This window comes from Juglans regia, chromosome 16, assembly GCF_001411555.2.
Source record: "Juglans regia cultivar Chandler chromosome 16, Walnut 2.0, whole genome shotgun sequence".
Lineage (NCBI taxonomy): Eukaryota > Viridiplantae > Streptophyta > Magnoliopsida > Fagales > Juglandaceae > Juglans > Juglans regia.
In genome coordinates, this window is record NC_049916.1 from 27370248 (window position 1) to 27397109 (window position 26862).

The window sequence follows — 26862 nt, forward strand, 5'->3', positions numbered from 1 at the left end:
CACCACTTAAAAGGTATATAATTTTACTTTTTTATCCTCATATTTCATATTGAAATTTCAATATGAAATATGATGATAAAAAAATAAAATCATATATTTTTAAGTGGTGTGTAGGAGTGTGGGGCTTCTATGTAGCACAACTCTTACTAAAATAGGGATACAAATTAATATTTTTTTTCACTTTCTTTTTTCGTTTCAGATCTCAAGCTGACAAGCACCACGGATTGCAATATCTTCCCTTTAAAAAAATTACTTAATTGGTTCAGACATGTTCTTTTTTTTTTTTTTTTTTTAGTATTATCAGAATGGGAAATATGCTCCCGGCACGCTAGTCCAATTCAAAGGATTTTTTTTTTTTAAAATGCTTTTAAATATTTTTTTTAAAAAATAATTTATAATATTATTAAATAATATTTTCGTAATCACTAAATTCTAAAAAAAATATATAAAAAAAAAAGGGAGCGGGATCCCTAGCTTTTTCCTTCGTAGGAAACTGAGAACCATGCAACGCGTATTCTTCGTTTCAAAATTTTACTTCCGACAAATCCCATTTTCTCTCTATCTCGCTAGTCGCAAATAAATATTGTATAGCTGAAAGACATTTATGAAATTTGTTTGAAATTTTCAACCACCGCAAGTGGTTGCCCAACGACCTTCAATAAGGCTGGAGAGGCATTTTTAGGAGTTTTGTTTATGTTTGTTCCTGGTACCTTGCGATTGGGTTTATTGATTCCGACGTGGCTTTTCTTGATTAGGAATAATTTTATCTTGTTTAGGCCATCGCATGCTCATTTGTGGCCTTTCAATGAGGTACAATATCTATTTCTGAGTAGTTTATCTCTGTTGCCTTTTCATTCTTTTTTCGTTGTTAATGTATACTTTGGGGATTACGTGTTGTAATGGGGTTTCTGGAGGTTGGGGGGGATTTAAAAGAGTGAAGATTTGATCGGTCGGTTTCTCGGGGTCTGATGGATGTTGAATTTAGAATCTGAGTGGTTTCAAAGTTGGGTATAGTAGGCTTGTAGCAAATTTGGTTAATTATATTGATTGAGTTTCGTTCTGGATCCGAGCGTCGGGTCAATCGTGTCTTGAGGCGGTGAGGTCGATTTGATGTCATCATCTTCGTGTATGTGACTGCTTTGGGTCTCAAGAGATAAATTATACGATGCTTTGAGGTTGAAATGTTGTAAAGTTGATTAAGGATTTTGTGGATCACGTTTAATATATATCGTTTTTGTGATTGGATTGATTATTAGAAGATAAGCTGAATAAAATTATGGACCTAGCTCACGAAGAACCAACCGGTGATGGAGAGACAGAGGAAATGGACAGGGAACTCTTGGGAGACGCTCATCTTAGGGAGCCCCCGTCCCGTTTTCAGGGTATGGTGAGGCAGAAAGCTTATATTTTTGATGGCCATGGGAACTTCTATAATAAGGAATGGGATCTAGCAGAGGGTAGAGACAATGAGTTTTGTTGGTACCATGTGGAACTTCCAAAAGTAAATGAAAAACTTTCACGATCTGCACAATACCTCATTGGGGTTCTTTGTCCCCCTTTGAAACTCCAAGACATTCTTTCGCTTGTCAGCAATGGACCCTTTTGTGGGCATGTGGATGGGGCTCTTGTCTTCAGAGTTAATTCACCCGGTCCTCCCTCCAGCGACTTTACATTTAGAATTGCTGCTAGAGTTACTGAGAATTCAGTGATTACGGTATCTTTGGGCCGTGTTCCTAGACTGGGCTTCTCAGAGATTGGTGAGTCTCTTCTTTCAGAGATTCCTAGAGTGGAGAATCCTTATCTTAGGGGTGAACAGAAGGAAGGTGGAATTGTTATAAAGGAGCATGTTCTCGAGTTCTTGTTGACAATGAATCACTCTGAGGAGGCTGATAATCCTGTGCCGAAATCCGTCTCTAATCTTGTTGTTCACATTCTTGACACACATGTGGATCACCTTCAAGATGTTGTGACTAAACTTGAGATGGAGCTGGATTCTGTGGAGCTCCAAATGGATAAAGGTAAAATATCCAAAATGATTCCAATTTAAGTTGATAATTAAATATTCCTCATATATTGTTTCCCAACTATGAGTTTATTCATCAGTTAACTTGTGGAAGAAACTTCTTGGCTTTCACTTCCTTTGCTGGATATTATATTAATACATCAAATTCTTAGGATTCAAGCATTACTTCTCATGATCCTGATGTTTGCTCTGTATTAGTCTCTTCTACCATTTTACCCCCTTCTATTCACAAGCAAAGCCAGAACATAGTGAAAAAAAGGCGCCAATGGACACACCACAGATGTGGAAACTCATAGACCTTGAGATATCATTAATAAAGGTTGCATGCTTGAAAATGAAAGAATGAAAGTGGATTAAAACATTACTTAATAATTTTTAATAAAATGTTATCTTTAGTACTGAATCCAATTATTGATCTCCAGTATATAATATTCTGTGGAAACTCATAGACCTTGAGATATCCAATTATTCTGTTGGGGGATTGTGTATCATTCATTGGAAATAACTGAACCAGCATGTGCATGGGTTATACTTGAGAACCTTAATTTAAAATGTCTAGTGAGCCCATATCCTTGAGCAATATGGAGCCTTTGCTTTTGTTGTTCACTTTTGCGTTTAATCTTCTAGAAAACAAAAAGAACTGCATCTGGATTCTTTGTGCTTCTTATAATTGGAAAAAAGGAACTAATGGCATGAAAACTAGACGTAACTAAGGATACAGGTACTGAATGGTAAAAGAAATGGTTTGGAGCTTCGTAGGTAAAATCGTTTGGAGCTTTGCTGGTCAATGAAATAAATTTCACTTTGTCTTTCTGGGCCCATCATTGAAAGTTCTTACAACCTAAATGAGGATATTGGAAACGTTGCAGGATCTGCATTTTCATTGGAAGGTGTACTTTCCCATATCCATTGACAAGACATGAAAAAGGATGGCTTTTCCTGTCTTCAATAGCATCTGAAAATTTTGGAATAAAAATAAAACTGTATAAGATGACCATTTTGAGTCTATTTTGGTGGGAAATAGCCTAAATATGTGATTTATAACTCTAAACTTGATAAGTTTCCACTCATATTCCTATCGCATTTCTTAAGAAAATTGGCAGTGTAAATGACTGATGACTTTTGGACTGGTATCTTCAAGAAAATGTTTAATTGTCAGATTTCTTTAGGTCATAAAGAATCACTCTTACAGTCTTTTATTACTATTTTTTTCTGAGCCAGTATGCTATTATATACAAAATGGCTTATCATGTTCACAAGTGTTACCTTGCACGTGCCAATTGATCAATCTGTGGTCTATGTCATTGGGAAAGCTTGATAAGGCCAGTTACAGGGTTTTAATCTGAAAAGACATGCCATTTCATGCTCTGGTGAAAAAGAACCCAGAGATCAATCTCTTTCCAACTTCATGTTCTGTTGCATGGTTTGAAATATGGTTGAAATTAAGGCATGATTCTTCTGTTTCATTCAGGTGGTTTTGCTTTGAAGAAGCAAATGCTAGATGATAGAAGATTCCCTAAAATGCATCTTAACTTGCAGCGCCTTTTGCAGGTACCATACTCATTTGGTTTCTTTAATGTCAGAAAACAGGAGGGACTAGAGTTATTAGTAACCTTATCCCTTGTTACTTGTTAGTTAGCCCATTCAGTTGTATCTGAGTCACGGTTAACAAATTCAAGTCTCTGGTGAGAAGCATGCCCTTAAACTAAAATATCAATGGAGTTTGATTCTCTCTGAGGTCTTTGGCTCCTTCTCATGGAGCCAAGTTCACGAAATTAGAACACACCAGCTGTGTTTATGACCATAAGTGTTTGTGAGGCCAAGTAAAAATATCACCAATAAATATTTTGGATGGTATTGTTGTGATCTTCCATTGGCTATAATAGTCGGTAGGATATTTTTTGAGTTTCAGTTTAATGAAATATAAGTTAAAAAAAGGTTGCAGGGTCTAGTGGTCTGGGCATTGGACTCTGAATCCTGTAACCTTAGTTCAAATCTAATTACCCATAATATTCGAAACTGTTGATGAGACACCGAGACCTTCACAGTTTTGAATTTTCATTGAACTCAGGTGATAGCACATGGGGAGCAAGTATTTCCACGAGTGAAAGAGAAGTGTTCTTCAAAAGGTTGGTTTGCTAGCGAAGACATTAACTCCCTTGAAGAGTTAATTGGACAATTAAGGAGGTTAAAAGAAAATGTGGGATTTATTGCAAATCGTGTCACGGCAATCCAAGCTGGCCTTGATAGCTGGCAGGCCGAGCAAATAAACAGGAAACTATATTACCTTTCGTTCCTTTCAATAATATTTCTTCCTTTGTCCATCATCACTGGAGGTAAAAGTTTCTCTTTGTTGTAGCCTTTTCATTTGGAACTTTTCTTTGCAATTTTGTTTACTGATTTTGCTGAAGTGATTTGCAATTGACACCAATCACTTGTAACAGTGTTTGGCATGAATGTGGGAGGAGTTCCATGGACAGGTCAAATGGACCCAAAGTCCAAAGACGGTTTCCGTAATGTAATGTTACTCTGCATGGCAATGCTACTTCTGGTTTTGCTGTGCTTCTGTTTCCCTGTTCTTTATGCCCATTTAGCTACTTGGCAGCGGAGGAGGGCCATGAGGAGAAGTTGGTCTCTCAACAGGAAGTCATTCCTCAAGAGAACAGTAGGAAATGGGGGAGTTCAAGGAAGAGGAGGTTACCTTCGGATTTGAACCAAAGAGAAAATGTGTTTGCTATCTTGGGGTGTGTATATTTTTTAGTACTCGTTTGCTTTCTAATTACCTTTTCTGTTTCAATGCTTAGTTCTGTACTATGTCTAAGTTCCTTTTTTCATCTTTTTTCTCATTTTCAGGAAGTCATCTCGGCAATGTGATCAATTGGTTTAGGCTGATTCCTAGATGTCCCATGAGAGGACAGGCATTATACACTAAAAATCATTTGTTCAATAACACCATTCACTCTGACCTGGAAGTAGGGATTTTTATTTGCCACTCTCTCCTCATTTACTCTGTAGAGAAGGTGGAAGTTGCTAGTTGGAGGTCAACTATTTCTCTTTGTTCTGATTTTGTTTCTATAATTGGTTTATATGGTTTCTTTCATCTGTGGGAAGCTGTTAACATGTACAGCATTTGTTTCATTTTTTTACTTCTCCCTTTTGAGAGTGTATTCTGATATTCTTAAAGTGTAACTTGTAAGTACTCTCTCACTTTTTTTTTTTTTTTTGCTCAAAGTACTCTCTCACTTTCATTAATGATACATACTGCTTCCAATTCCAATCACTTTTGAATCACCCTTTAATATATAGAGTCCAATTGATCTTGGTATTAAGGCTGCTGAGTTGTCTTGCAACATTATCAGAGTTTAGGTTTTGCAATTTTGGATACATCTTCTACTACTGTTCTTTCTTTCATGATACATCTTTCTTTTTCTTTTTCCTTTTTCGGTTTTGAGTTCAGTGTGAGTGAAACAAAGGGATGGGAAATGTATGTACTATGAAGTATGAACCACACCTTTTTCAGCTTCAGGAATTAAAATTCTCATTTCCACGTAAATGAACCATATCAAGTTATCAATTACCACAAATAAGATATGCTTTGTTCTGTAGCAAAAATCTTCTGGATGTTGGAATTTTAAGATCAGGATACCGCACCTATTAAATTGATTATTATATCATTCACTTTATATGTAGGTATTTTTAACATTTTAAATAACAATTATATAAACCGGTTTAAATATTACTGTTTAGTTAAACAATTTTGTAAGCCGAGTGAGATGAGTTTAGAGTTAACAAAATATTGTTAGAATATAATTTTTTAATATAATTTTTATTTTAAAATTTGAAAAAATTGAATTTTTTATTATATTTTGTTTAAAAATTTAAAAAAGTTATAATAATTAAATGAGATAAAATGAGATAAATTTATATGATATTTGAATACAAATAAGACCTATACTCTGTTTGATTACCCAGATGGTGAGTTGTATGGTAAGGTTTTATTTATTTTTGTAGATGAGATGAATTGATATAAAAATTGAAAATTGAATAAAAATATTGTTAAAATATTTTTTTAATATTTTTTTATTTTAGATTTAAAAAATTTAAATTATTTATTTTATTTTGTATAAAAATTTAAATAAAATTATAATAATTAAATAAAATAATATAAGAATGATCGTAAAAATAAATTAAACCCAAGGAGGTCCAGAAGCTTCCAGCAGCACGTATCTTCTTGTCCCTGGAACAGTCTCCAAACCCGTCACAGGCCCCTCGTTTCCACCTGCTGCCCAAAAAATTAAAAAAACGCAACTACTTTCCCCCCACCATTTGTATCCTCAAACCCCTAAACCCTCCTTCCAAAAGGCTCTATCTCTGTGTCTATCTGTTTTTCACTTCTCGCTGCACTCCGATCCGTCTAAGGCATCCATTCATGGCAGCAACCGCCGTATTAATCCGCTCGCTACGACGCCGTGACGTCGCCTCCGCACCTCTCTCCGCCTTCCGATCCGTACGTATTCTCTTATTCTTCTTTTTCTTCTTCTCCTTCTTTTTACCCCTTCTGCGAGATTACTGTCTGCTTCTTTTTGGCTGAACCATTTATTGTTAGTCGTCCATTTTTTGTATCCGATGTGCTCTTTTTGCTTCCTGCCATAGCTCAGAGAAATTGAATAAATTTAGGGAATTTTCTCTCGCAATATTTAGTTTTTGTCTTTTTTTCTTGGTTGCTTTTGATCCGAGAAAATATACTTTAGCGGAGCTTAATAAAATTTGTTAGCTTTGTAGAGGAGATGGGGGGTCCTAGCCTAACCGGTTAAACGAAAAGGTAATCGGTTAATATCTATTTCTCGGTGTCTTTGTCTCAATCTTCTCTCGGATGACGGCTTTTACGCAATGATATACAAGCAGTGTTGTTCTGTAAGAAATTGTGACCGAGTCCGAGGGATGTACTAGGCTCAGTTCGGTTAGGGTTTTAGTCTTGTGTCCTAAACAGAACTTTTCGTCATCCGACATTGTAAGCTGCGAGATGAATGGTTCGAACCCAGAAATTTTATTCATTTTGGAAATGCTATCATGTCTCAGTTTAAGTGCAGACTGTTCTCATGATTGATTGGGAACCGTGATTAGCTTTAGTTCTCTTGCAATTAACTGTAACATTAGGTGCTCAAGAAAGTTTTGCCTAAAGGAATTATGATGGAAAAAAAATGAGGTTTGCACATTTTCCACTGGCGGATTTTAATTGGTGATGATTTTCTTGATATTCTTTTGGCAATGGAAAAAGAGCTTGATCATTTGTGATTGTTTTAAAAGTACCCATTGTGGATCTGCATCTTTTATTTTTTATGCTCAAGCAAGTTGCTGGACTTATATATAACTTCAGGATAAACTCATATAGCAGACTATTGCCCTTAACATGACTCGAAAAAGTCATATAAAAGCTCTTGATGGATACGAGTAACAAGACTTTACAAGGCCATATAAAACAACTCGATAGCACAAGAGTAAGTCATTGGTAAGAAATTACCTTAGTGATGCTTTCTAATGCTTGTGCAGTTCACCAGCAATGCTAAGCCTCTGTGGGCTCCCTCAAAGTTGGGTCACAATTGGGCAAGTTTGACCAGAGCATTCAGGTATAAGGGTTTTCAGCTATATTTGGAGTCTGTTGGATTCTTTTTTCATTTTCCTTCTTTTTGTAATATTTTTAATTTTTCAAAACAGTTCTAAGCCTGCTGCGAGTGATGTTATTGGCATTGACTTGGGAACAACCAATTCATGTCTTGCAGTTATGGAAGGAAAGGTATAGACATGAGAAACAGTGTTCTCATAATGACTCTGAAGGACTCATTTCTTATTTATCGATCAAAATATCATGTTGTTTTCTTTCTGATTCAGTTTGAATTATGTCTGACTCTTTCTAATTTCTGAGAGAAACTGTAGAATCCCAAAGTTATTGAGAACGCCGAGGGGTCTCGAACCACACCATCTGTGGTTGCCTTCACCCCAAAAGGAGAACTACTCGTGGGTACTCCAGCAAAACGTCAGGCTGTGACTAACCCCACTAATACCATCTTTGGAACCAAGCGTTTGATTGGGAGACGATTTGATGATCCTATAACGCAGAAAGAAATGAAGATGGTCCCATACAAGATTGTCAGGGGTCCAAATGGAGATGCATGGGTTGAAGCCAACGGACAACAGTATTCCCCAAGCCAAATTGGGGCTTTTGTCCTAGTTAAGATGAAGGAAACTGCAGAATCATATCTTGGAAAGTCAGTTACAAAGGCTGTGATCACTGTTCCGGCTTATTTCAATGATGCTCAGAGACAAGCAACAAAGGATGCTGGCAGAATTGCAGGACTTGATGTACAGAGAATTATCAATGAGCCTACTGCTGCTGCACTTTCCTATGGAATGAACAATAAGGAGGGTCTCATAGCAGTTTTTGATCTTGGTGGTGGAACATTTGATGTTTCCATTTTAGAGATCTCTAATGGTGTTTTTGAGGTAGTTTTTTCTTTTTGCTATTAAAGTAGCCTTTTTTTTGTTGTGGACGAATAAACATGCACATTCACACATCTTGTTTTAGTTTGCTGTTGGTTGTTGACTGACGACGGGAGAACTTTTTGTTTTATTTTTCCTTTGAATTCTAGTTGGTGGGTGTAGAATTCAAATAAAATCTATTACATTGTATACTTAGGAGGCATTGTTACAGTTTTTTTTTAGATTTCTTTTTAGAACAAACCAGCCTTCTTTTTGAACAAATGTGAGTTTGCTTCTTGTGAAGAGTGATTCTCCCTACTGGGTGTGACCCCTAGCTTTGGTTGGAGTGATTTCAACATTAATTTTCTATTATTAACTGCTGCTGTGCTAAATCTGTACTGCATCACTTTCCTCATCACTTCAAGTCTCAATGACTCTTTTAATTATCAAAAAAAAGTCTCAATGACTCTTTTGTCTAGGTGAAAGCAACAAATGGAGACACATTCTTGGGAGGAGAGGATTTTGACAATGCGCTGCTGGAGTATTTGGTGAGTGAATTTAAGAGAACTGAGGGGATTGATCTTTCCAAGGACAAGCTTGCTTTGCAGAGGCTTCGTGAAGCAGCCGAGAAAGCTAAGATAGAACTCTCATCTACCACCCAAACTGAAATCAACCTGCCCTTCATCACAGCTGATGCATCTGGTGCAAAACATCTGAATATCACACTAACCAGATCGAAATTTGAAAGTTTGGTGAATCACTTGATTGAGAGGACTAGGGCCCCATGTAAGAACTGTTTGAAGGATGCTAGCATAACTTCCAAGGAGGTAGATGAGGTACTTCTTGTTGGAGGGATGACACGTGTTCCAAAAGTGCAGGAGGTTGTTGCAGAGATCTTCCAAAAGACCCCAAGCAAAGGAGTAAATCCTGATGAGGCAGTTGCCTTGGGAGCTGCTATCCAGGGTGGTATTCTTCGTGGTGATGTCAAAGAATTGCTTCTCTTGGATGTCACTCCTTTGTCACTTGGTATTGAGACATTGGGTGGTATCTTCACCAGGCTGATCAACAGAAACACAACCATTCCAACAAAGAAGAGTCAGGTATGTAACTCCTGCTTGACTTGGTTTTGAGAGGCTCAGTTTTGTCTGGTCTTCAATTTGACTCAATCTTTCCCCATTGCAGATTGTTTTTCATACACTTTGCGTTATGTAACTTTTTATTCTTGAGGTTCCTGAACAGCACTTTTACCATTGCAGGCTTTTTCCACAGCAGCTGATAACCAGACTCAGGTTGGCATCAAGGTATTGCAAGGTGAGCGTGAAATGGCCTCTGACAACAAGCTTCTTGGAGAGTTTGAGCTTGTGGGCATTCCGCCAGCCCCCAGAGGCATGCCTCAGATTGAAGTCACGTTTGACATTGATGCCAACGGTATTGTGACTGTTTCTGCTAAGGACAAGACCACCGGGAAGGAACAACAGATCACCATCCGTTCATCTGGAGGGCTTTCGGAAGATGAAATTGAAAAGATGGTTAAGGAAGCTGAGTTGCATGCTCAGAGGGATCAAGAAAGAAAAGCTCTGATTGATATCAGAAACAGTGCAGATACCACCATCTACAGCATTGAGAAAAGCTTGGGCGAGTACAAGGATAAGATTCCTGCTGAGGTTGCCAAAGAGATTGAGGATGCAATTGCAGATTTAAGGAAGGCAACGGCTGGGGACAATGCTGAAGAAATTAAGTCGAAGATTGATGTGGCAAACAAAGCTGTCTCGAAGATAGGGCAGCACATGCAAGGTGGGTCTGGTGGTGATGGTTCCTCTGGAGGTTCTCAGGGTGGTGGTGGTGACCAGGCTCCTGAGGCAGACTATGAGGAGGTGAAGAAGTGAGTGTTGAGATTGTAATTTGAAGGTAGTTTCTATTCCGTGGCAGTGTCACAAACTGGGGCGGATATCTTAAGGTTCGTGCCCTCTATAGGGCATAAAAGTTTCCTACGGTTTTTGTATCAAAATGTGGGAGGTTGAATGTATTAGAAAGTCCCTTGCTCCATTTGAGCACAAAGCGCAAAGTCTCTGCTCTCTAATACGTTGTTGACGAAATTTTTGCAGCAGTATTCCTATTCGCTTACAGATACGAGTTATTTGTTCATGTTTCAGTCCAGAATTTACATGTTTTTTGGTTAATATTGATGTGCCTACCTCTATATTTTGCTAATAATTCATCAAAGCCATTAGTGCTTCGGAATGTGGGACTCTATCTTCTTGGTTATTGAAGCTGTAACATGACTTGCGATTGTCATTGCTAATTAATATGTATGTGGGAGGGGGAAATAGTTTATTAATAGATTGGTACGTACGTCTCAATTTCACTAAAATTAAGGGTCGATTGTTTTTAGAGATGAGATAAAGATGAAATGAGATTAAAATTAAAAAGTTGAATAAAATATTATTAAAATATATTTTTTAATATTATTTTTATTTTAAGATTTGAAAAAATTGAATTGTTTATTTTATTTTGTATTGAAAGTTAGAAAAATTGTAATGATTAGATGAGATGTGATGTTTTCTAAAAACAAATCAGGTCTTAAGAATTGTAAATGATCTCAGGGATAGAATTTGATGACTGTGTTTTAAATTAAGATGATGTTTCTTTGTAAAACAATGATTAATGACCATAAAAGCTTCCTACAACGGTCTATGCCCCTTATCCATCTGAAAATTTATTTTTTAAGAAGAGTAGTACTATATATATTTACAGTTTTATTTATAAAACTCGTTTTATTAATTGTCTTTTAGAATTTAAATTTTAAATTTTAAATTTTATGATTTTTTAGATATTAATAACTGACATACAGAGAAGTATGTATATTTAACATTTTTCTAAAAAGAAATCAGTAACTTAAAGAGAAAAAAAGTTGTTTATCTAAAAAAAAAAACAGATAATAGAAAGAGGAAGGCCAGTAAATATCGATGTTTATAACTTTATAGAATTAGAATAAGGTGTTGAGTACATAATTAGCCTCTATATTTCATGATTTCTATTTTTTGCTTCACGAGTTTTTTTATTTTTATTTGTTCGTTTTGATAGTGTTTTATAATTTTTATAATTAAAGGCTTTTTTCTTAATATTTGTTAGATTTTTTAACAAAAAATATGAGTGACTTGACATCAGGTGGCTAAAGCCTTAAAAAATAATAAATTATTTATTAAATTATTTAAAAGCATGAAGTAAGCCTTCATATAATATGAATAATAATTTCAGTGGGGGTGCCACCGTAATTCTTCAAAGATAGTAGGTCATATATTATATTATTATACGTGTAATTGAGGCTTTTCTGATAAGATGAAGAATAAAGGGTTAATTTTGAATATTAGAGAGATATATATAAGATGGGTTTCCACCGGCCGAAACCTTCCTCAATTTGCTTCTTTCTGCTTTCCCCTTCCATTGCCTTTGGCGGCCACAGACCCAGAGTGGGCACATTCACACTCAAGACAGAATAGAACAAAACGAGCCGTTTCTTCCATTGGCTCAAACCCCGAACCCTAGAACCTAGAAGGTTCGCACCTGCTTGCCCTTCCTTTTCTATTCTGCCTATGTTTGATTTCCGAGAAAATATAGTGAAGCAACGCAACCACTCATAAGCTTTGTTCTTCGGGTTCTTCTGTTTCCTAAGCGCCCATATAAATAGTAGTCAAGGTACGTACTTTTTTTCCCCTTTAGCTTTACTACTATAAATTGATTCTTATACTCCTTAGTCTGTTATTCTTTTTCCGGATTCACGATTTCTTATCAACATCTGTATGCTTTATTTTGTGGACATATCCTTTTTCTGAACGAATTAACTAGATAGTGAATAGTAGGATACAAATATGTAGATTTATATTGATTGTAGTATGGAAGGGGAATGGCGTGGCCTAGTGCTTGTTATTGCTTCATTTATTTTGTTCTTTCGCCTTTTATTATAAAACCTCAGGGTCATTGGAGCTCTTACGCGCTTAGTGGCTGTTTTCTGGTGTACTGTTATGTAGGATAATTTTTAAATAAAATAAAGAGTTTGGTCTAAATGGGTAGTAAGAAAAGAAACTCCAGCTCTGTGGAGGAGGAGATGGAGGATCATAAAGATACAGTTGTTTTGAATCCTTTGGAGAAGAAGAAAATGAAGAAGGATAAGAAAACAGATGAAGCTTTGTCCGTTAAACCCATGGAGAGAAGGAAGAAGAGGAAGGCATTGGATAAAGAGAGACGGCGATCTGCAGCTTCTGAGAATGAAGAAGAATCCAAAAGGCCCAAACAAATAGAGGCAGATCTGGTAGAGGGTGAAGATCGTGCACCAGTGGCACCTTCATCGAATAGTGGCTTGCCTGAGTTTCATATTGGTGTTTTTAAGGACTTGGCATCAATGGATGGTAAAGTAAGGGAAGTGGCTGCTGAAGCAATGGTGAGAGAGCTACAAGAAGTTCAGGAAGTGTACGAGAGGATTGATAATAAGGACAATGTTGAGGGTGGATTGAAATTGGAAGCTGAGAAGGATGATGGCTTGAAAAATTGTGCTCCTTCTTTGAGATATGCTGTGCGCAGGCTTATCCGTGGAGTTTCTTCATCAAGAGAGGTATTTTTAGTTGATTTTTACCTTTTTTTTAATGTAATATATAACCTTTGTTTTACTAAGGCACATATACGGCTTCATGTGACTGCACATGCACTTTCTTCTTCCCTGTGCTAAATGTGGGAACCGCTATTTTAGTTATTTTTAGTAAATGGTAGGATTGCATTTTAAATATTTTCCCGCTCAATGCTTATAAAAAAAAAAAAAAATTTGCCGCTCAATGACATCTTAATGGCTTACAGATATTAATGTTTGGCATGAATCACACTTGTAACTGTGTCTCCTGATCATAACTGAATATAGATTATAATGCAAAGAATAGCAAAGCTGCACCTATTTATTGGCATGGTCTTCATTTTGATATGTTAGAGAAGGAAGCTACAACAGGGAGAGATATAAACATGCAGTTGCATGAAATCTTTGGGTTCCTCCAACACCCTACTAAACTGGAAGCTCCCTTTATAAAAGTACATCCCGAGTTTTATACTTTATGGATGGTGTTTAATAATCAATCTCATGAAGTTATGTTTCTCTGTGAGTTCAACCTTGTAAAAAGTAACTTCTTTGTTTGAGTAGAATACGTTAGTGAACTCTATTAATCAGTTATTGGGCCCAAATGATAAGGCTGGTATAATTCTTGAGGGTCTTTAAGTTTGAGAAAATTCATTTTCTTTCTTTGGTTTTTTCAATGTCTCACATTAGCTTGTTTTCATTTAGAAGCTTATAGTTGTAAACTTATAGTTATTATTTTAGTTTTTGGTCACCTATGTTTTGTTGCATTGCACATTCAGAATACTGCTGCATTTGTTTTCCCGTCCATTTATGCTCCAAATGATCTATTTAGGGTAGGTTTGGGGGGTGGGATGAGAATTTTGTGTTTTGTTTTAGTGTTTAAAATATTATGTTTTAGTATTATTATTGTATTGAGATTTGAAAAAGTTGAATTCTTTATTATATTTTGTATGGAGACTTGAAAAATGTGTAATGATGAGATGAGATGAGATGAGATGAGAATTTTGTGTCCCATCCCACCCTCCAAACCTGCCCTTAGTCCATGTATAAATGCACTTGAGGATTTCAAAATGTCATTATCTTATGTTATTCCAAGGTTCATATTTGGTGATTCTCGGGTCTGGGTTATCAAGCTTTTGTTCACCTGGTTATGTGAAACATTTTCACAGAATATATAAAGCATTACATAGGTATCTTGGTACATCGTTTTTTGTGGTGGTAGAACTTCTAGAACAGTGTTATTCACTATGTTGACTGGAATGTAGCTTCTAGATGCATGATTTCTTATACAGTTGCTGTTATTCAAATAATCTTAATCAAGTGATAATCTGCTGAAATATCCTTTGCAGTGTGCAAGACAAGGATTTGCATTGGGTTTGACTCTTTTAGTCGGTACCATACATAGCATCAAACTGGACTCGTTGCTGAAACTTATTGTTGATTTGTTAGAGGTCTCATCCTCGATGAAGGGTCAGGTAGGCTACATTATTCAAATTGTTTTTTTGATCGAGTTGCTATTCTCTCCATATGAATTTATATTTCGACTTCTTATGGTGTTGCAGGAAGCTAAGGACTGTCTTTTAGGTCGTTTATTTGCTTATGGTGCTCTTGCCCGATCTGGAAGACTAACTGAAGAGTGGATTGCTGATAGAAATACCACATACATCAAGCAATTCACCAGTATTCTTATTTCCCTTGCAACAAAGAAGCGATACTTGCAAGAACCTGTAGTCTCAGTTCTTTTAGACTTAATTGACAAGGTATTTCTACTGATAAATAAAAAATGGTTCTGAGGTTGATGAGAATTTCTGGCTTTATTTTTTGTTCTTTTTGCTAGAAAATGGTGTAATTTCAGCCTGTGGTTGAAAATGTCCTTCCAATATACTTGTGACTGTCTAAATGGGTATTCCAAACCCTACTTATAAAAAAGGGTGTTTAAACCCACAGTAAGTAGATGGTCATGTTTTTATCTCATTAAATAAATAGTGTATGAATTTTGCTGGAGTTGATTTCCTCTTGATCATATGTAAAATACTTCATGAATGAATAGGTTTCTTGTGTTGAGCTTTGTTTAGTTCGTTCATTTATGAAGACGTCCTCGTAGAGGGAGTTTCAGGAGGAGTGTTAGTCTTAAGGGAAACATGGGGTTGGGGTTGGGGATGGGGAGGTGTGTTCTATTCCAATTTGGGCTTGGTGTATTTCAGATAGATTTCTAATTTTCACGGGCTTTTTGGGTCATTAGGAGCTCTCTAGTATGGGTTAGGTGTTTTCTTGTATACGTCTAGTGTACTTGGTTACTCCTATTGATATATATAATATTTTTACTTCTAAAAAAAAAAATTATTTTCCAAAATAATTTTTTAGCCATTCTCTCGCCCTTTTGTCAACTTCAAGTTGAAAAATATCTATGTTCCTACTGTCATTATGTTTAACATTTCCAATCTAGACCTTCCCTTTCCCTTCCACGTTTTAAATTTTACAGCTGACAAGTGGATTTTGAATGTTGCCAATACATGTTTTTGTTTTGTCTTCCTTGGTTTTGCTGGCATTTTAAACTTGCACGTAATTGCCTCCTTGTTCCAAGTTTATTGAAGCATATGTCTGTTGGCTGTCTTTTGAAGTTGATATATTTGATTTTTCAATCCTCCTATTTGGGGCAAAACCGTGGGAGACTTGGATCTTATGCCTGGCTTTCGTGTTTCCACTGCAGCAGTTTTGCTCTTTTAATTCTTAATAATCCTTTTAGGGATCTGTCTTATCATGAATTTGCAGTTGCCCACTGAAACATTGTTAAATCATGTGCTCGAAGCTCCGGGATTGCATGAGTGGTTTGAAGGATCTGCTGAAGCAGGAAATCCAGATGCATTGCTTCTAGCTTTGAAACTTCGAGAAAATATCTCCGTTGACAGGCCAATATTTGGCAAGCTTTTGCCTGATCCGTTTAGCCCAAGCAAACTTTTTACTGCCAACCATCTTTCCTCTCTTGCAAATTGCTTGAAGGTAGTATTCGTAGATTTCTTTCTTGTAGCTAGTAGCGACTTATGGAAGAACTCTTAAGATTATTTGTGCTTGTGTGGAATATGGCAGGAATCCACATTTTGTCAGCCTCGAGTTCACAGCTTGTGGCCTGTTCTCATAAATATTCTTTTACCTGAAATGGTTTTGCAAGGCGACGATGCTGCATCAGTTTCAAATTCATTAAAGAAACACAAGAAGAGTCGAAAATGTAGCTCTTCTGAAGAAGAAATTACAAAGAACTTCCAATGTTTCTGTGAAGTTATTATTGAAGGATCCCTTCTCATGTCATCTCATGACCGTAAACACTTGGCATTTGATATTCTCCTTCTTTTGCTCCCTAGGTTGCCTGCTTCTTTTGTCCCATTTTTCCTGTCATACAAATTTGTCCAGTGTCTAATGGATGTACTTTCAACAAAGGATTCTTGGCTTTATAAAGTTGCACAGCATTTTCTTAAAGAATTGTCAGATTGGGTCAGAGATGATGATATCAGAAGAGTTTCTGTTATTATTGGCCTTCAGAAACAAAGCAATGGAAGATTTGACTGCATCACGCGGACAAAAACAGTTAAAGATTTGATGGCTGGGTTCAGAACAGAATCTGGTTGCATGCTATTTATTCAGAATCTAACGAACTTGTTTGTGGATGAAGGTAATGCTTCAGAGGAACCCTCAGATCAGAGTCAAACAACAGATGACAATTCTGAGATAGGTTCAATTGAGGATAAGGATTTGGTCGGGACAGTTGGAAATTCTGATTTTCTGAAAACTTGGGTTGTAGAATCTCTCCCCAGTATTTTTAAATATTTGAAACTGGATCTTGAAGCAAAGTTACGGGTGCAAAAAGAAATTTTGAAATTTCTAGCTGTTCAGGGCTTGTTCACTGCGTCTCTTGGCACGGAAGTGACTTCTTTTGAATTACAGGAGAAGTTTAGATGGCCAAAAGCAGCCACATCAAGTGCTCTATGCAGGATGTGTATTGAGCAGCTCCAGTTGTTGTTGGCAAATGCTCAAAAGGGTGAGGGGCCACGAGCTTTGGCCAGTGGCCTTGAGCCCAATGATCTTGGGTCTTACTTCATGCGGTTCCTTAGCACATTGCGGAACATTCCTTCAGTTTCCCTTTTTTGCACTTTGAGTAATAAGGACAAAAACACATTTGAAAAATTGGAAGAAGTGGAGAATAGGCTTTACATAGAGGTAAATTTTCTTTCACAGCCTAAAATTCATTTTTGAAATGTGGTTCTATTTATTTAATTGTACATCTATCTATTGTTGGAGGAATAGATTTTCAGATCCATAATACAATAATTCTTATTACTTTTTACGATTAAGGTTGCTGATCAATGGGTTTGAAGGTGTTCAGACTGACAAAATCACCCCTTTTGGTTTTGGAAAATGATCAGCCAAACCACACAATCAAAAGATGATAACTAAATGGGTTGGTGTGATGCATCAGTTTTGGCTTAGATGTCAATGAGTAATGGCATATTTAAACAAATTAGGTGGAGTAAAGCTGAGCTGGGGTTTAATTTTGAAAGGGTAGGATTGGGCATAGACTGATTTGGAAAACTAGGATAGGAAATCAGGGGTGGTTGGATGAGAACTTTGAACCACTCGTTCAAGCTTGAGAAGTATAGGGCTGCAAATTCATTGCATATCTTGACTTTGGCCAATTGAGTCTGCGAGGGCTAAGTCTTTGCATGACCAAGCAGAGTTACATTTGCATGTCAACCTCCGGCAAGTTCTTCCAGAGGTTGACAGGTTGAAGTGAGGATGCGATGGAGTTTTAGGAGGGGATTGTCGTGGGGAAGCACTGTAACTTGTGAGAATGCAGCATAGTGGCATTGTAGGTGCCACTTGGTTTGATTTCCCTCGGGGAACAAAACTTTGAAATTGAACACCAAATTTATCTATGATTTACTTGAAATGAAAAAGATTGCGGGTGCCAGTTTTTCTAATAGACTCTGAACTGCAACTTGGGATCATTGAAAATCAGCCCAGACTGGTTGGTGGGGTGTAGCACAGTTGGTTTGTCACCCTTTGCAGTTCTGTGAACACTCCTAGTTACAATATCTTTACTAAGGTGGTTCTCAATCAGAAGATTGGAAAACTTGTGTCAGACCCATTTTATACCATGAAATTATGGGAATGAGTATTTTCAATATCTTGGATTTCCTTAGACTACAAATTTGTAAGGTCAATTTTATGATAGAGTATTGATACACACACAACATATTTTCACAACACATTTCACAACAATGTTGTAAGATGATGGTATTTTTGTAAAGTAATGTTACTTTTATAAAGAGTTTTACAAAATTACCCGTCATTTAACACATTGTTGTGAAAAATGTTGTGTATAAATTATTTTCCTTTATGATATATCCTTTTTCTCGATAGCTAAGATTCATGCCTTAAAATCTACCTGAATGTGGCCAAGCCCAAAAAATAATCGAGCCAAGGTTCAAGTGTTTCTTCCGGCCCATACATAGGTATTGCTGGCCTCATTATTTTTGTGAAATCCTTTTTGTTCGGATTTGAGTGTGAGATGCAAGCTTTGATTCTCTTTTATTTTTCAATACTCTGACTGTCACTTCATATTTTGTGTGGTTAACCTTGTGATATGAAAACTCAGATTTTTACATTGATGATTTCAGGAAAGGAATTGTGGGCTTAGTGCTGATGCAAATAAAAGGCATGCACTGAGGTACCTGCTCATCCAGTTGCTTCTGCAAGTGCTCCTTCGACCAGGAGAATTTTCAGAAGCTGCTTCTGAACTTATTATTTGTTCCAAGAAAGCTTTTGCTGTTTCTGATCTTCTTCCATCCTCTGGAGAAGCTGAGATGGATGGTGATGCAACACCTGAGTTGATGGATGTTCTTGTAGATACATTGCTTTCATTGCTTCCACAGTCATCAACCCCCATGCGGACTTCTATCGAGCAGGTGTGTGAGATGAAAGCATGCATAGTTTCTGGGTTTAAGACCTCTGCTAATCTGAATTTCCCTTAGAACTAAATTGCACCTTATAAATACATTATATTTTTTACCCTCTCCTTAAAATTTGTACCTTTGTCAAACAAAGGTGAAAATGAGGCATTGTTTCCTCACAATTTCCATTATTTTCTGTCCTTGTTAGTTGTTACAAACCAAACACTGAAAGAAGAGAACTTCGATATTTTCTTTTCGTTTGTTTCCTCTAGCAATGAGCCAAACCTGGTGTTGGTGATGGGATTTCAAGGAAAAACTTTTTGTGATTATTTATTTGGTATCTATTTCTTGTCTGTAGGTTTTCAGATACTTTTGTGATGGTATTACGGATGATGCACTGTTGCGGATGTTGCGGGCTATCAAGAAAACTTTCAAACAAGCTAGACATCAGGATGCAGCGAGTGAGGATGATGATAGTGATGATGAAAACTTTCTTGGTATTGAAGAAGATGAGGATGATGAAGCTAAGGCTGGTAAAATGGGTGAGAGTGATGAGCAGACAGATGATTCTGAGGCTGTTGTTGGGGTTGGGGAAGTTGGCAAAGGAGTTCCTGAAGCTTCCCTTGTTTCTGATGGGGAAAGTGATGGGGATGAAACTTCTGGTGATTCTAATGGAGGAACATATAATGCTGTATCTGTGGAAGTTGGGAAAGAAGCTCCTGAAGCTTCCGATGACTCTGATGGAGGAATGGATGATGATGCAATGTTTCGGATGGATTCTTATTTAGCCCAGATTTTCAAGGAGCGGAAGAATCAGGCTGAGAGTGATAATGCTCATTCCCAGCTTGTACTATTCAAACTTCGTGTCCTTTCATTGCTTGAAATTTACGTGCATGAAAATCCAGGCAAGTTTTGGTTGTGTACAAATATTTACTGATATACAGAAATTGCCCTACTAGAAATTTATGAGTAGAATTTGAGTCCTCAATTTCATATAGGACTAAGTTTAGCTGTCATACAAGAGAAAATGTTCGCTGAATGATCAAAGAAGTTTCTTTTTTGGATTTCAATGGGCTTAAATTTCATTCTGGAAGCTCATCCTCTTCATCATAAATAATCGGCTTGCCCCAAAATGACCTAGCCCAACATTTCCTCATATCCATTTCTGCGCTCTAGCTAGGTGTTTTCTCTTGCATACCTCCTTTGTACTCTGGGATACACCTATTCAGTTATTAGTATTAATAAAATCTCTTTCACATATAAAAAAATTAAGTAAAATTAGCTGTCATTTTGGATCAGTAGGCTAGGAGGATTTAGCGATAGACAATATAGGACTTGTGGTCCTTGCCTGCAGTGTTGGTATTTGGCAGAGGCGACCTCTGCCTGCAGAGTGTTGGTGAAATTGTCACAGATTGGTGTGTTCAGTTACGAATAATCTTTTATGACATATGGTTGATATACACGATCTGCCTCACTTCCTGATTTGTTTTTGTGATTGTCTTTATTTCACAGGTAAGCCACAGGTTCTAACAGTGTATTCAAACCTAGCTCAAGCATTTGTTAACCCACAAATTGCTGAAGGTTCTGAACAGCTTGGACAGCGTATATGGGGGATTCTGCAAAAGAAGATTCTCAAAGCAAAAGATTATCCAAAGGGTGAAGGTTTGCAGCTATCTACTCTTGAATCTTTGTTAGAAAAGAACTTGAAGTTGGCATCAAAACCATTCAAGAGGAAGAAATCTGCTGCTAACCCGTCGAAGAAGAAGCAATCAGCTTCATGGAACCGATACAAAATGGTTACATCGCTCGCTCAAAATTCATCCTTCTGGATTCTGAAGATCATTGATGCAGGAAAGTTTCCAGAGGCCGAACTGCAGAAGGTTTTTGATATTTTCCAGGGTGTTTTGGTGGGATTCTTCGAGAGTAAAAAGTCTCAAATCAAATCTGAATTTTTGAAAGAAATATTTCGAAGAAGGCCGTGGATTGGGCATCATCTCTTTGGCTTCCTATTGGAGAAATGTGGCAGCACTACGTCAGAATTTCGGCGAGTGGAAGCACTAGATTTGGTTGCTGAGATATTAAAATCTCTGGTTTCCACTGATGAAAGTGGCCAAGATGCATTAAAGAAAATTGTGAAAAACCATCTGCATAAACTCTGTTATCTGGTAAAGGAGTTAGTGACCAACATGCCCGAAAAACAGTCAAGGCGAGCCGAAGTACGGAAGTTTTGTGGCAGGGTCTTTCAGATTATATCGACCCTTAGCTTGGCCAGGTCTTTTCTTAAAAATTTGGACCCAGATGCTCATGCTGCTTGTGAATCTCAACTTGGTGAGAACTTCGTTAATTTGAAAACTGGAAAGGTAGCACTATAAAGAGAAGATATAGTGAGAAGGCTTGATTAACTGATTTGTTTGTGTCTGGCACGCTCCTCAGTCATCACATCAAGTGGTTGAAAGCAGTATGTTCAGTCATCGACCACGAAAGAAATCTTGTTGCAGTACTCTTATGGTCGCATTTTGGCCTGGGCTCCGCCGTGAGCTTCTCTAACCTGGAAGATTTTATATCCGACAGAATCCGATGTTGGTGGAATTTTGAAGTTTTGTCTGCATTGAGTATTTATTTTGTTTGTTCTCTGATTAGTGTTCATATGGGAACAGTTTGATTATTAATCAGAAAACATTAGAATTTATTTCGTCTTTGTTTAAACTCCACTTCTTGTTAAAGGATATTCGGGACATAAACTCTCACTTGCAGTCAACTTGGTTATTTCTTCCCGAAATATTAAACAGATTCTTCATATCATTTTTCCATTAACAAATGCATACTCCAATCAAAATGCAATTGAATTGTGCTGAAATTTGAGAAGATCCCTGTTGTAATTAGACCTTCTATGCACGGGGAAGTCCTGATATCCGAAGTTACTCGGAACCAGCAATTTTTCCCTAATTGTATTTCCTTCAGCGTTTCCTTTTGACGGGCTTCTGAAAGTATAACCCAAACAGAAAATAGAAGGGCAGAATAGGTACATTAGCACATGTAAGTGGGCCCGCTGGTTACAGTACGGCAAAACAAAATTAATTTATTTTTACAGTTAAGATTAAAATTAAAAAGTTAAATAAAATATTGTTAAAATATATTTTTTTAATATTATTTTTATTTTAAAATTTAAATTATTTATTTTATTTTATATAAAAATTTAAAAAAATTATAATAATTAGATGAATTGAAATAAACTATAAAAAATAAATAAATAAATCAATGCGACTCGAGTCCATTTTGACGTTTGAACATACCCCATGGGAGTAGGGGTGTAAACTTAAACCGGACCGGACCGGACTGAACCGGACCGATTTTACCGATTTTGAACCGGTCCGGTCCGAAACTGATTTTTAAAATGTAAAAACCGGCCGGTTCCGGTTCCGAAATTTTTGGACCGGACCGGATCTGTTGATTAAAAAAAATAAAAAATAATATTTTTATATATAAGTTTTATATAAAATATTTTATATATATTAAATATTAATATATATAAGTTTTATATATAATGTATAATTATAAATTTTTATGCGAAATTTTATATATAAAATATATATTCATATATGAAATAATTTCTTATTATAATTTATAAATTATTACATAAAATGTTAATACTAAATTACTAAAAGTTTATAACTAATATTAATATATAACTTATAACTATACCAATAGTCTAATATTAATATTATTATATAGTCTAATATATTAATAAAAGTATAAAACAGTTTTTTTTAAATCAATTTTTTTTTTTTATAAACAAATTTTTAATGACAAATTATGAAATTTACATTTTAAAAAAATTAGAAAACCGGACCGGACTGGACCAGAAACCGGTAAAATCGAAAATACCGGTTCAAGAAGGTAACCGGTGCTTAATCGATTTTAAAAAATACAAAACCAATACATATCGATTTGGTCCTAAATTTTATTCAAAATCGGATCGGACCGAACTGGTTACACCCCTACGTGGGAGTAAAGATAGAAATGGTATGTATGTGTAGGCTCAAATTATATATGATCTCACAAAATCTCACCAACAAATGACCAAAATGGCAGCAGCGGGTATTGAATGCCCACTTCATTATGATATGCCCCAACCATAATGGCTGGAGCTCAGTGAGGGGAGGGGGAGGGTGCCCATGAACAGCTCCCGTGGAAAAGTAACATCGCATCCCCATCAAGATGTGAAAAAAAGTCCCAATATTTGCTAAAAAGATGTTTTTCCGTCGAAGGAATGCTTTTTATGTGGTCACACGAACTATCAGTTCATTTATAGTTGGACGACAAGGACCGTCTCCTGGACAAAATACTCTTTCCCCCAAATGGATCATCCTCTCCATCAAATCTGCCAGCCCGCGTTCTTTAATTCATTTTTGTGGAAACCAAAGCCTCTTTAGCCAACACCTGATTTGGGGATGACCTTTGTTAATTAAATTTTTTATAGTTTCAAATATTGAAATCTTTCTTCCACAATGATTTTTGGGCACACCATCAGATCACTAGAAAGAAATCATCAAAGTGCACGATTCACAGTTGAAATGAAACTTTGGAATCTCTTGGCTACCAAAGGTGGAAACAGCTCCTGAAATGGCTCTTGTGACGTGCTTAAGAGAATCACACCCACCAAGATGGATAAATTGAACCACAAAACTCTCCAAGAAAATCATGTATTAATGCGAGGTTAATGTGTACAATGGTATCTCTCAATCACTCTAAATCTCTCACTCTACTATCATCTACTAATCCCTAATCTGTTTACACTTACAGTTCTCTACCATCTGACCTACTTTTTTTTCACCCTACTCAAGGGCTCCTTTTTACATTTCCGTCACTCCATAGCCAAAATGCCCATTCCAACAATTCCTCCAAATGCTTGAAACAATTGAAAAAAAAATTCCACAAATCACACATTTCCGAGTTTAACATCCCCTGTGCCAAAAGAGATTTCATAAATTCAGCATATAACACAAAAATAAGAAAGAAATTTACTGGAGGCAATTAATTATAGCACGAGGTATACCTTTACTGCACAACCCAACATACCCAAATGGGAAAGGTATTCAAAGAAGAAAGGCATTTTGATCCAGCTCTCCACTTGAGTCTACTCTTCGAAAGCCGTTTTAATTAGATGGCCTCAAGACTGTGCATTATCGGCATCCGAATCACTCCTAGAAGAACTCCCTGAATCCGAATCTACATCAAACATCACCATCAGCCATTTCTGCAAACAAGAATTTTTAAACCCACCAAGCAGAAATGAGACAATTGGTAATACCACTCGACGAGGAGGAATCACTGTCTGAGCTGCTAGAGCTGCTAGAACTGCTACTACTCCCCTGACCTCCAACATCTTTCTCAATCTCCACTGGCGGAAAATTGCTCATAGGCATCTCGTCCCCAATGTCAACATCTTCCTCCCCAGCCTCCCCTCCTTTCTTCGGCTTCTTCACCTCGATTGCCACGGCTTCATTCTTCTCACTACTCACAGGTAACTCCTATCAATAAACAATAATGACCACAAGTAAGCAGAGCTGGTGAGAAAAACGCTCAAAACATTGGGATCAAAATTAAAACAAATGGAAATATTTTTGGAAATTATTGAGCTTAGTATCTACCCCATTGGTTTTGGCGTAGTTGCCCATGAGAGCTTGGCGCTTGATCTTGCTGACCATCTTCTTCCAATTGGTGACGAGGCGATCGAGCTCCCAAAGTGTCTCGGTGTCGACGGCCTCGATATCAAGCTCTATCTCATCCCCATCCTGCTTCAAATGCCCGTTTCTCTTCCTTATGATCTGCACCACCTGCTCCATTTTCTCCGGAGGCAAGCTCTGCAACCCAATTCCCAGCTTGTGCTTCTCCTCCAGGCTCATTTCCCTCTTGTTGGGGTCCTTCGCCTTGGGCTTCGGCTGCTTCACAGGCTTTACCGGTGGTGCTTTCATCGGAGACTGCACCATCGGCTGATTCGATGAGCTCGCGTGGTTTCCCTGCAACGGTTCTGAATGATCCGAAACCTTGTCTTCGATATATGTCCGCTCCGATCTCTTAGCAAATTGCATCGAATTAGGGTTATTATTATCGCTCGCTTCCAATTCTTCCTCCGCATCGAAGACCCCTTTTTCTCCATATTCTTCATCAGGCCGCTCGATTTGCTCGCCGACGGGGCGAAACAACTCCTCAAACCTGGAAAGTAGCTGCTCAGCCATGGCGTGCACGGTGTGGCCCTTGGGATTGTAGGTTATGGCGTTGGTGAAGGTCAACCTCACGTCGGCGGCGAAATCCAACGGAGACTGATAGAGATTCCTGGAGAGCCTGGACTTGACGGTCCCCAAGTCCATCGGCTGCTTGATTATGTCGTAGTAATCGTGAAGCCCCATGCCCGCCACGTCCACTGGCTCGTTGAACCATCCGTTCTTGTGCTTTCTCAGCTTCGTCAGTACGTCCTTGCACGCCTTCATCACCATCAGGTTCATATTCCTGTTCGCATTTGATAAAATCGAATTGGGGTTTGGTTTCTGGATTTTCTTATTCGTGTTTTCTGGTAAGGGCCGCTTCTTGCCCGACAATTTCTTCGTTTTCTTCAAAGGTGGCTGCGCATGGGTTTGATTAGGTATTGAGGGGGATTCGAGGCGGTGTCTGAGTTGGCGAATCTGGTTCAGCTCGGCGGCAAGACGGGCCTTGAGCTCACCGAGCTGCTTCTTCGAAAAGGATGCAATATTAAAGTTTACGTATTGAAGATTGTTCGATTCGGTACTGGCAGTGGTGTGTCTTCGGTGGCTGATCGACGAGGCATCGTCGGAGGCGGCCGATTGGGTCACTGCCGGGGAATCGTCTATGATGATTTTACTGCCAATTGGATGGAATTGTTGTTGTTGTTGCTGTCGTTTTTTGGTGGTGAAATTAGGGTTAGGGTTTGAGATAGGGACTTTGCCCATGAATCCTCCGCCTGCTCTGTTGGTGGTGCTGGCGGTTCTGGCTAGGACGGCGGACGCCATGGACGTACGGAATTCGAAATCCTCAATGCCAATGAGGTGGAAACCATTAATCGGGTGGGGTGTGACCTTCACGCGCCTATCGATAAACTCCACGCGTCAATAGAGCGGCCCCCAAATTCCCCCAAAAAAAATCAAAAAAATCAAAACGAGAGAGGAAGAAAATCGTGAAACCTGTAGTGTTTGGCGATTTTGAACCCTAAACCTGAGCGAGGAAGGAGATGAGGCCATGGCCGGTTCTTAAAGGCGATGAGATCTGACCGTGGACGTGTCGGGCAAGTCTTGGGCCGTCGATAAGGTTTTGATTTTTATCCAAGGGTGGGATCGAGGGTTTTGCTTGTTGCCCGAATGGCAGACCTCGTGACCTGGCGTGGACGGTGAGGATGTGGGGATTTGTGCACGTGGCGAGTTTTAGAGGCCTCAGATTGGTGGTGGAGTCTGCATTTTCATTTGAATTGAATTTGTCGTGCACTGCATGCACAAAATCAAATATATATTGGGCGTTGACGTGTAAGGAAGCCAAGTGGGTGGTCGCGTCGGGACCCCGAGCCAGAGAAACCGCATTCTTACTGTAAATATCATTTGTCTTAATAAAATCATACTATCATTTATATCGCTTCATTTAAATAAAGAAATGAGATAAAATTATATTATATTATTTTATTTTATTTTAATTAATAATTTTATTATTATTTATAAATCATTTTATCTCATCCCATTATTTAAACGTGAGCTTATATATTTTTATTTTAAAAAATATATATATAAAATTTG

The 26862-nt window shown here is 37.5% G+C and overlaps 4 protein-coding genes across 4 annotated transcripts; 3 read left to right on the forward strand and 1 right to left on the reverse strand.

The window, feature by feature from the left end:
• The first annotated feature begins 476 nt into the window (after nt 1-476).
• Nucleotides 477-5206, forward strand: LOC108995714. The gene is made up of 5 exons (XM_035686481.1): nt 477-2018; nt 3495-3574; nt 4095-4359; nt 4468-4767; nt 4877-5206. The coding sequence occupies exons 1-4, from the start codon at nt 1277-1279 to the stop codon at nt 4734-4736; spliced, it is 1356 nt and encodes a 451-aa protein (XP_035542374.1). The 5' UTR covers nt 477-1276; the 3' UTR covers nt 4737-4767; nt 4877-5206.
• Nucleotides 5207-6224: 1018 nt separating this feature from the next.
• LOC108995713 (heat shock 70 kDa protein, mitochondrial) lies at nt 6225-10680 on the forward strand. Its single transcript, XM_018971323.2, has 6 exons — nt 6225-6530; nt 7574-7650; nt 7739-7817; nt 7958-8524; nt 8980-9600; nt 9757-10680. Exons 1-6 carry the CDS (start codon nt 6453-6455, stop codon nt 10384-10386), a joined length of 2052 nt encoding a protein of 683 aa, XP_018826868.1. The 5' UTR covers nt 6225-6452; the 3' UTR covers nt 10387-10680.
• A 1247-nt stretch (nt 10681-11927) lies between these two features.
• Nucleotides 11928-21755, forward strand: LOC108995720 (rDNA transcriptional regulator pol5). The gene is made up of 9 exons (XM_018971335.2): nt 11928-12196; nt 12529-13109; nt 14468-14593; nt 14681-14878; nt 15891-16118; nt 16206-17330; nt 18791-19078; nt 19422-19968; nt 20576-21755. Exons 2-9 carry the CDS (start codon nt 12564-12566, stop codon nt 21433-21435), a joined length of 3918 nt encoding a protein of 1305 aa, XP_018826880.2. The 5' UTR covers nt 11928-12196; nt 12529-12563; the 3' UTR covers nt 21436-21755.
• A 1981-nt stretch (nt 21756-23736) lies between these two features.
• LOC108995727 (transcription factor GTE2-like) lies at nt 23737-26308 on the reverse strand. The gene is made up of 4 exons (XM_018971340.2): nt 24715-26308; nt 24375-24594; nt 24120-24292; nt 23737-24028 (listed from the first exon to the last, which is right to left on the reverse strand). The coding sequence occupies exons 1-3, from the start codon at nt 26089-26091 to the stop codon at nt 24234-24236; spliced, it is 1656 nt and encodes a 551-aa protein (XP_018826885.1). The 5' UTR covers nt 26092-26308; the 3' UTR covers nt 23737-24028; nt 24120-24233.
• Nucleotides 26309-26862: the final 554 nt, after the last annotated feature.

Bases quoted from the DNA above. Each gene is read 5' to 3' on its own strand.
- LOC108995714 (XM_035686481.1), top strand. From the start codon at position 1,277: ATGGACCTAGCTCACGAAGAACCAACCGGTGATGGAGAGACAGAGGAA. The intron at 2,019-3,494 runs GTAAAATATCCA...TGTTTCATTCAG, and splicing joins GGAGCTCCAAATGGATAAAG to GTGGTTTTGCTTTGAAGAAG. The intron at 3,575-4,094 runs GTACCATACTCA...CATTGAACTCAG, and splicing joins ACTTGCAGCGCCTTTTGCAG to GTGATAGCACATGGGGAGCA.
- LOC108995720 (XM_018971335.2), top strand. From the start codon at position 12,564: ATGGGTAGTAAGAAAAGAAACTCCAGCTCTGTGGAGGAGGAGATGGAG. The intron at 16,119-16,205 runs GTAGTATTCGTA...GGAATATGGCAG, and splicing joins CTCTTGCAAATTGCTTGAAG to GAATCCACATTTTGTCAGCC. The intron at 17,331-18,790 runs GTAAATTTTCTT...TGATGATTTCAG, and splicing joins AGAATAGGCTTTACATAGAG to GAAAGGAATTGTGGGCTTAG.
- LOC108995713 (XM_018971323.2), top strand. From the start codon at position 6,453: ATGGCAGCAACCGCCGTATTAATCCGCTCGCTACGACGCCGTGACGTC. The intron at 7,651-7,738 runs GTATAAGGGTTT...TTTTCAAAACAG, and splicing joins AGTTTGACCAGAGCATTCAG to TTCTAAGCCTGCTGCGAGTG. The intron at 8,525-8,979 runs GTAGTTTTTTCT...TCTTTTGTCTAG, and splicing joins TCTCTAATGGTGTTTTTGAG to GTGAAAGCAACAAATGGAGA.
- LOC108995727 (XM_018971340.2), bottom strand. From the start codon at position 26,091: ATGGCGTCCGCCGTCCTAGCCAGAACCGCCAGCACCACCAACAGAGCA. The intron at 24,595-24,714 runs GTAGATACTAAG...GTTTATTGATAG, and splicing joins ACTACGCCAAAACCAATGGG to GAGTTACCTGTGAGTAGTGA. The intron at 24,293-24,374 runs GTATTACCAATT...TGTTTGATGTAG, and splicing joins TGATTCCTCCTCGTCGAGTG to ATTCGGATTCAGGGAGTTCT.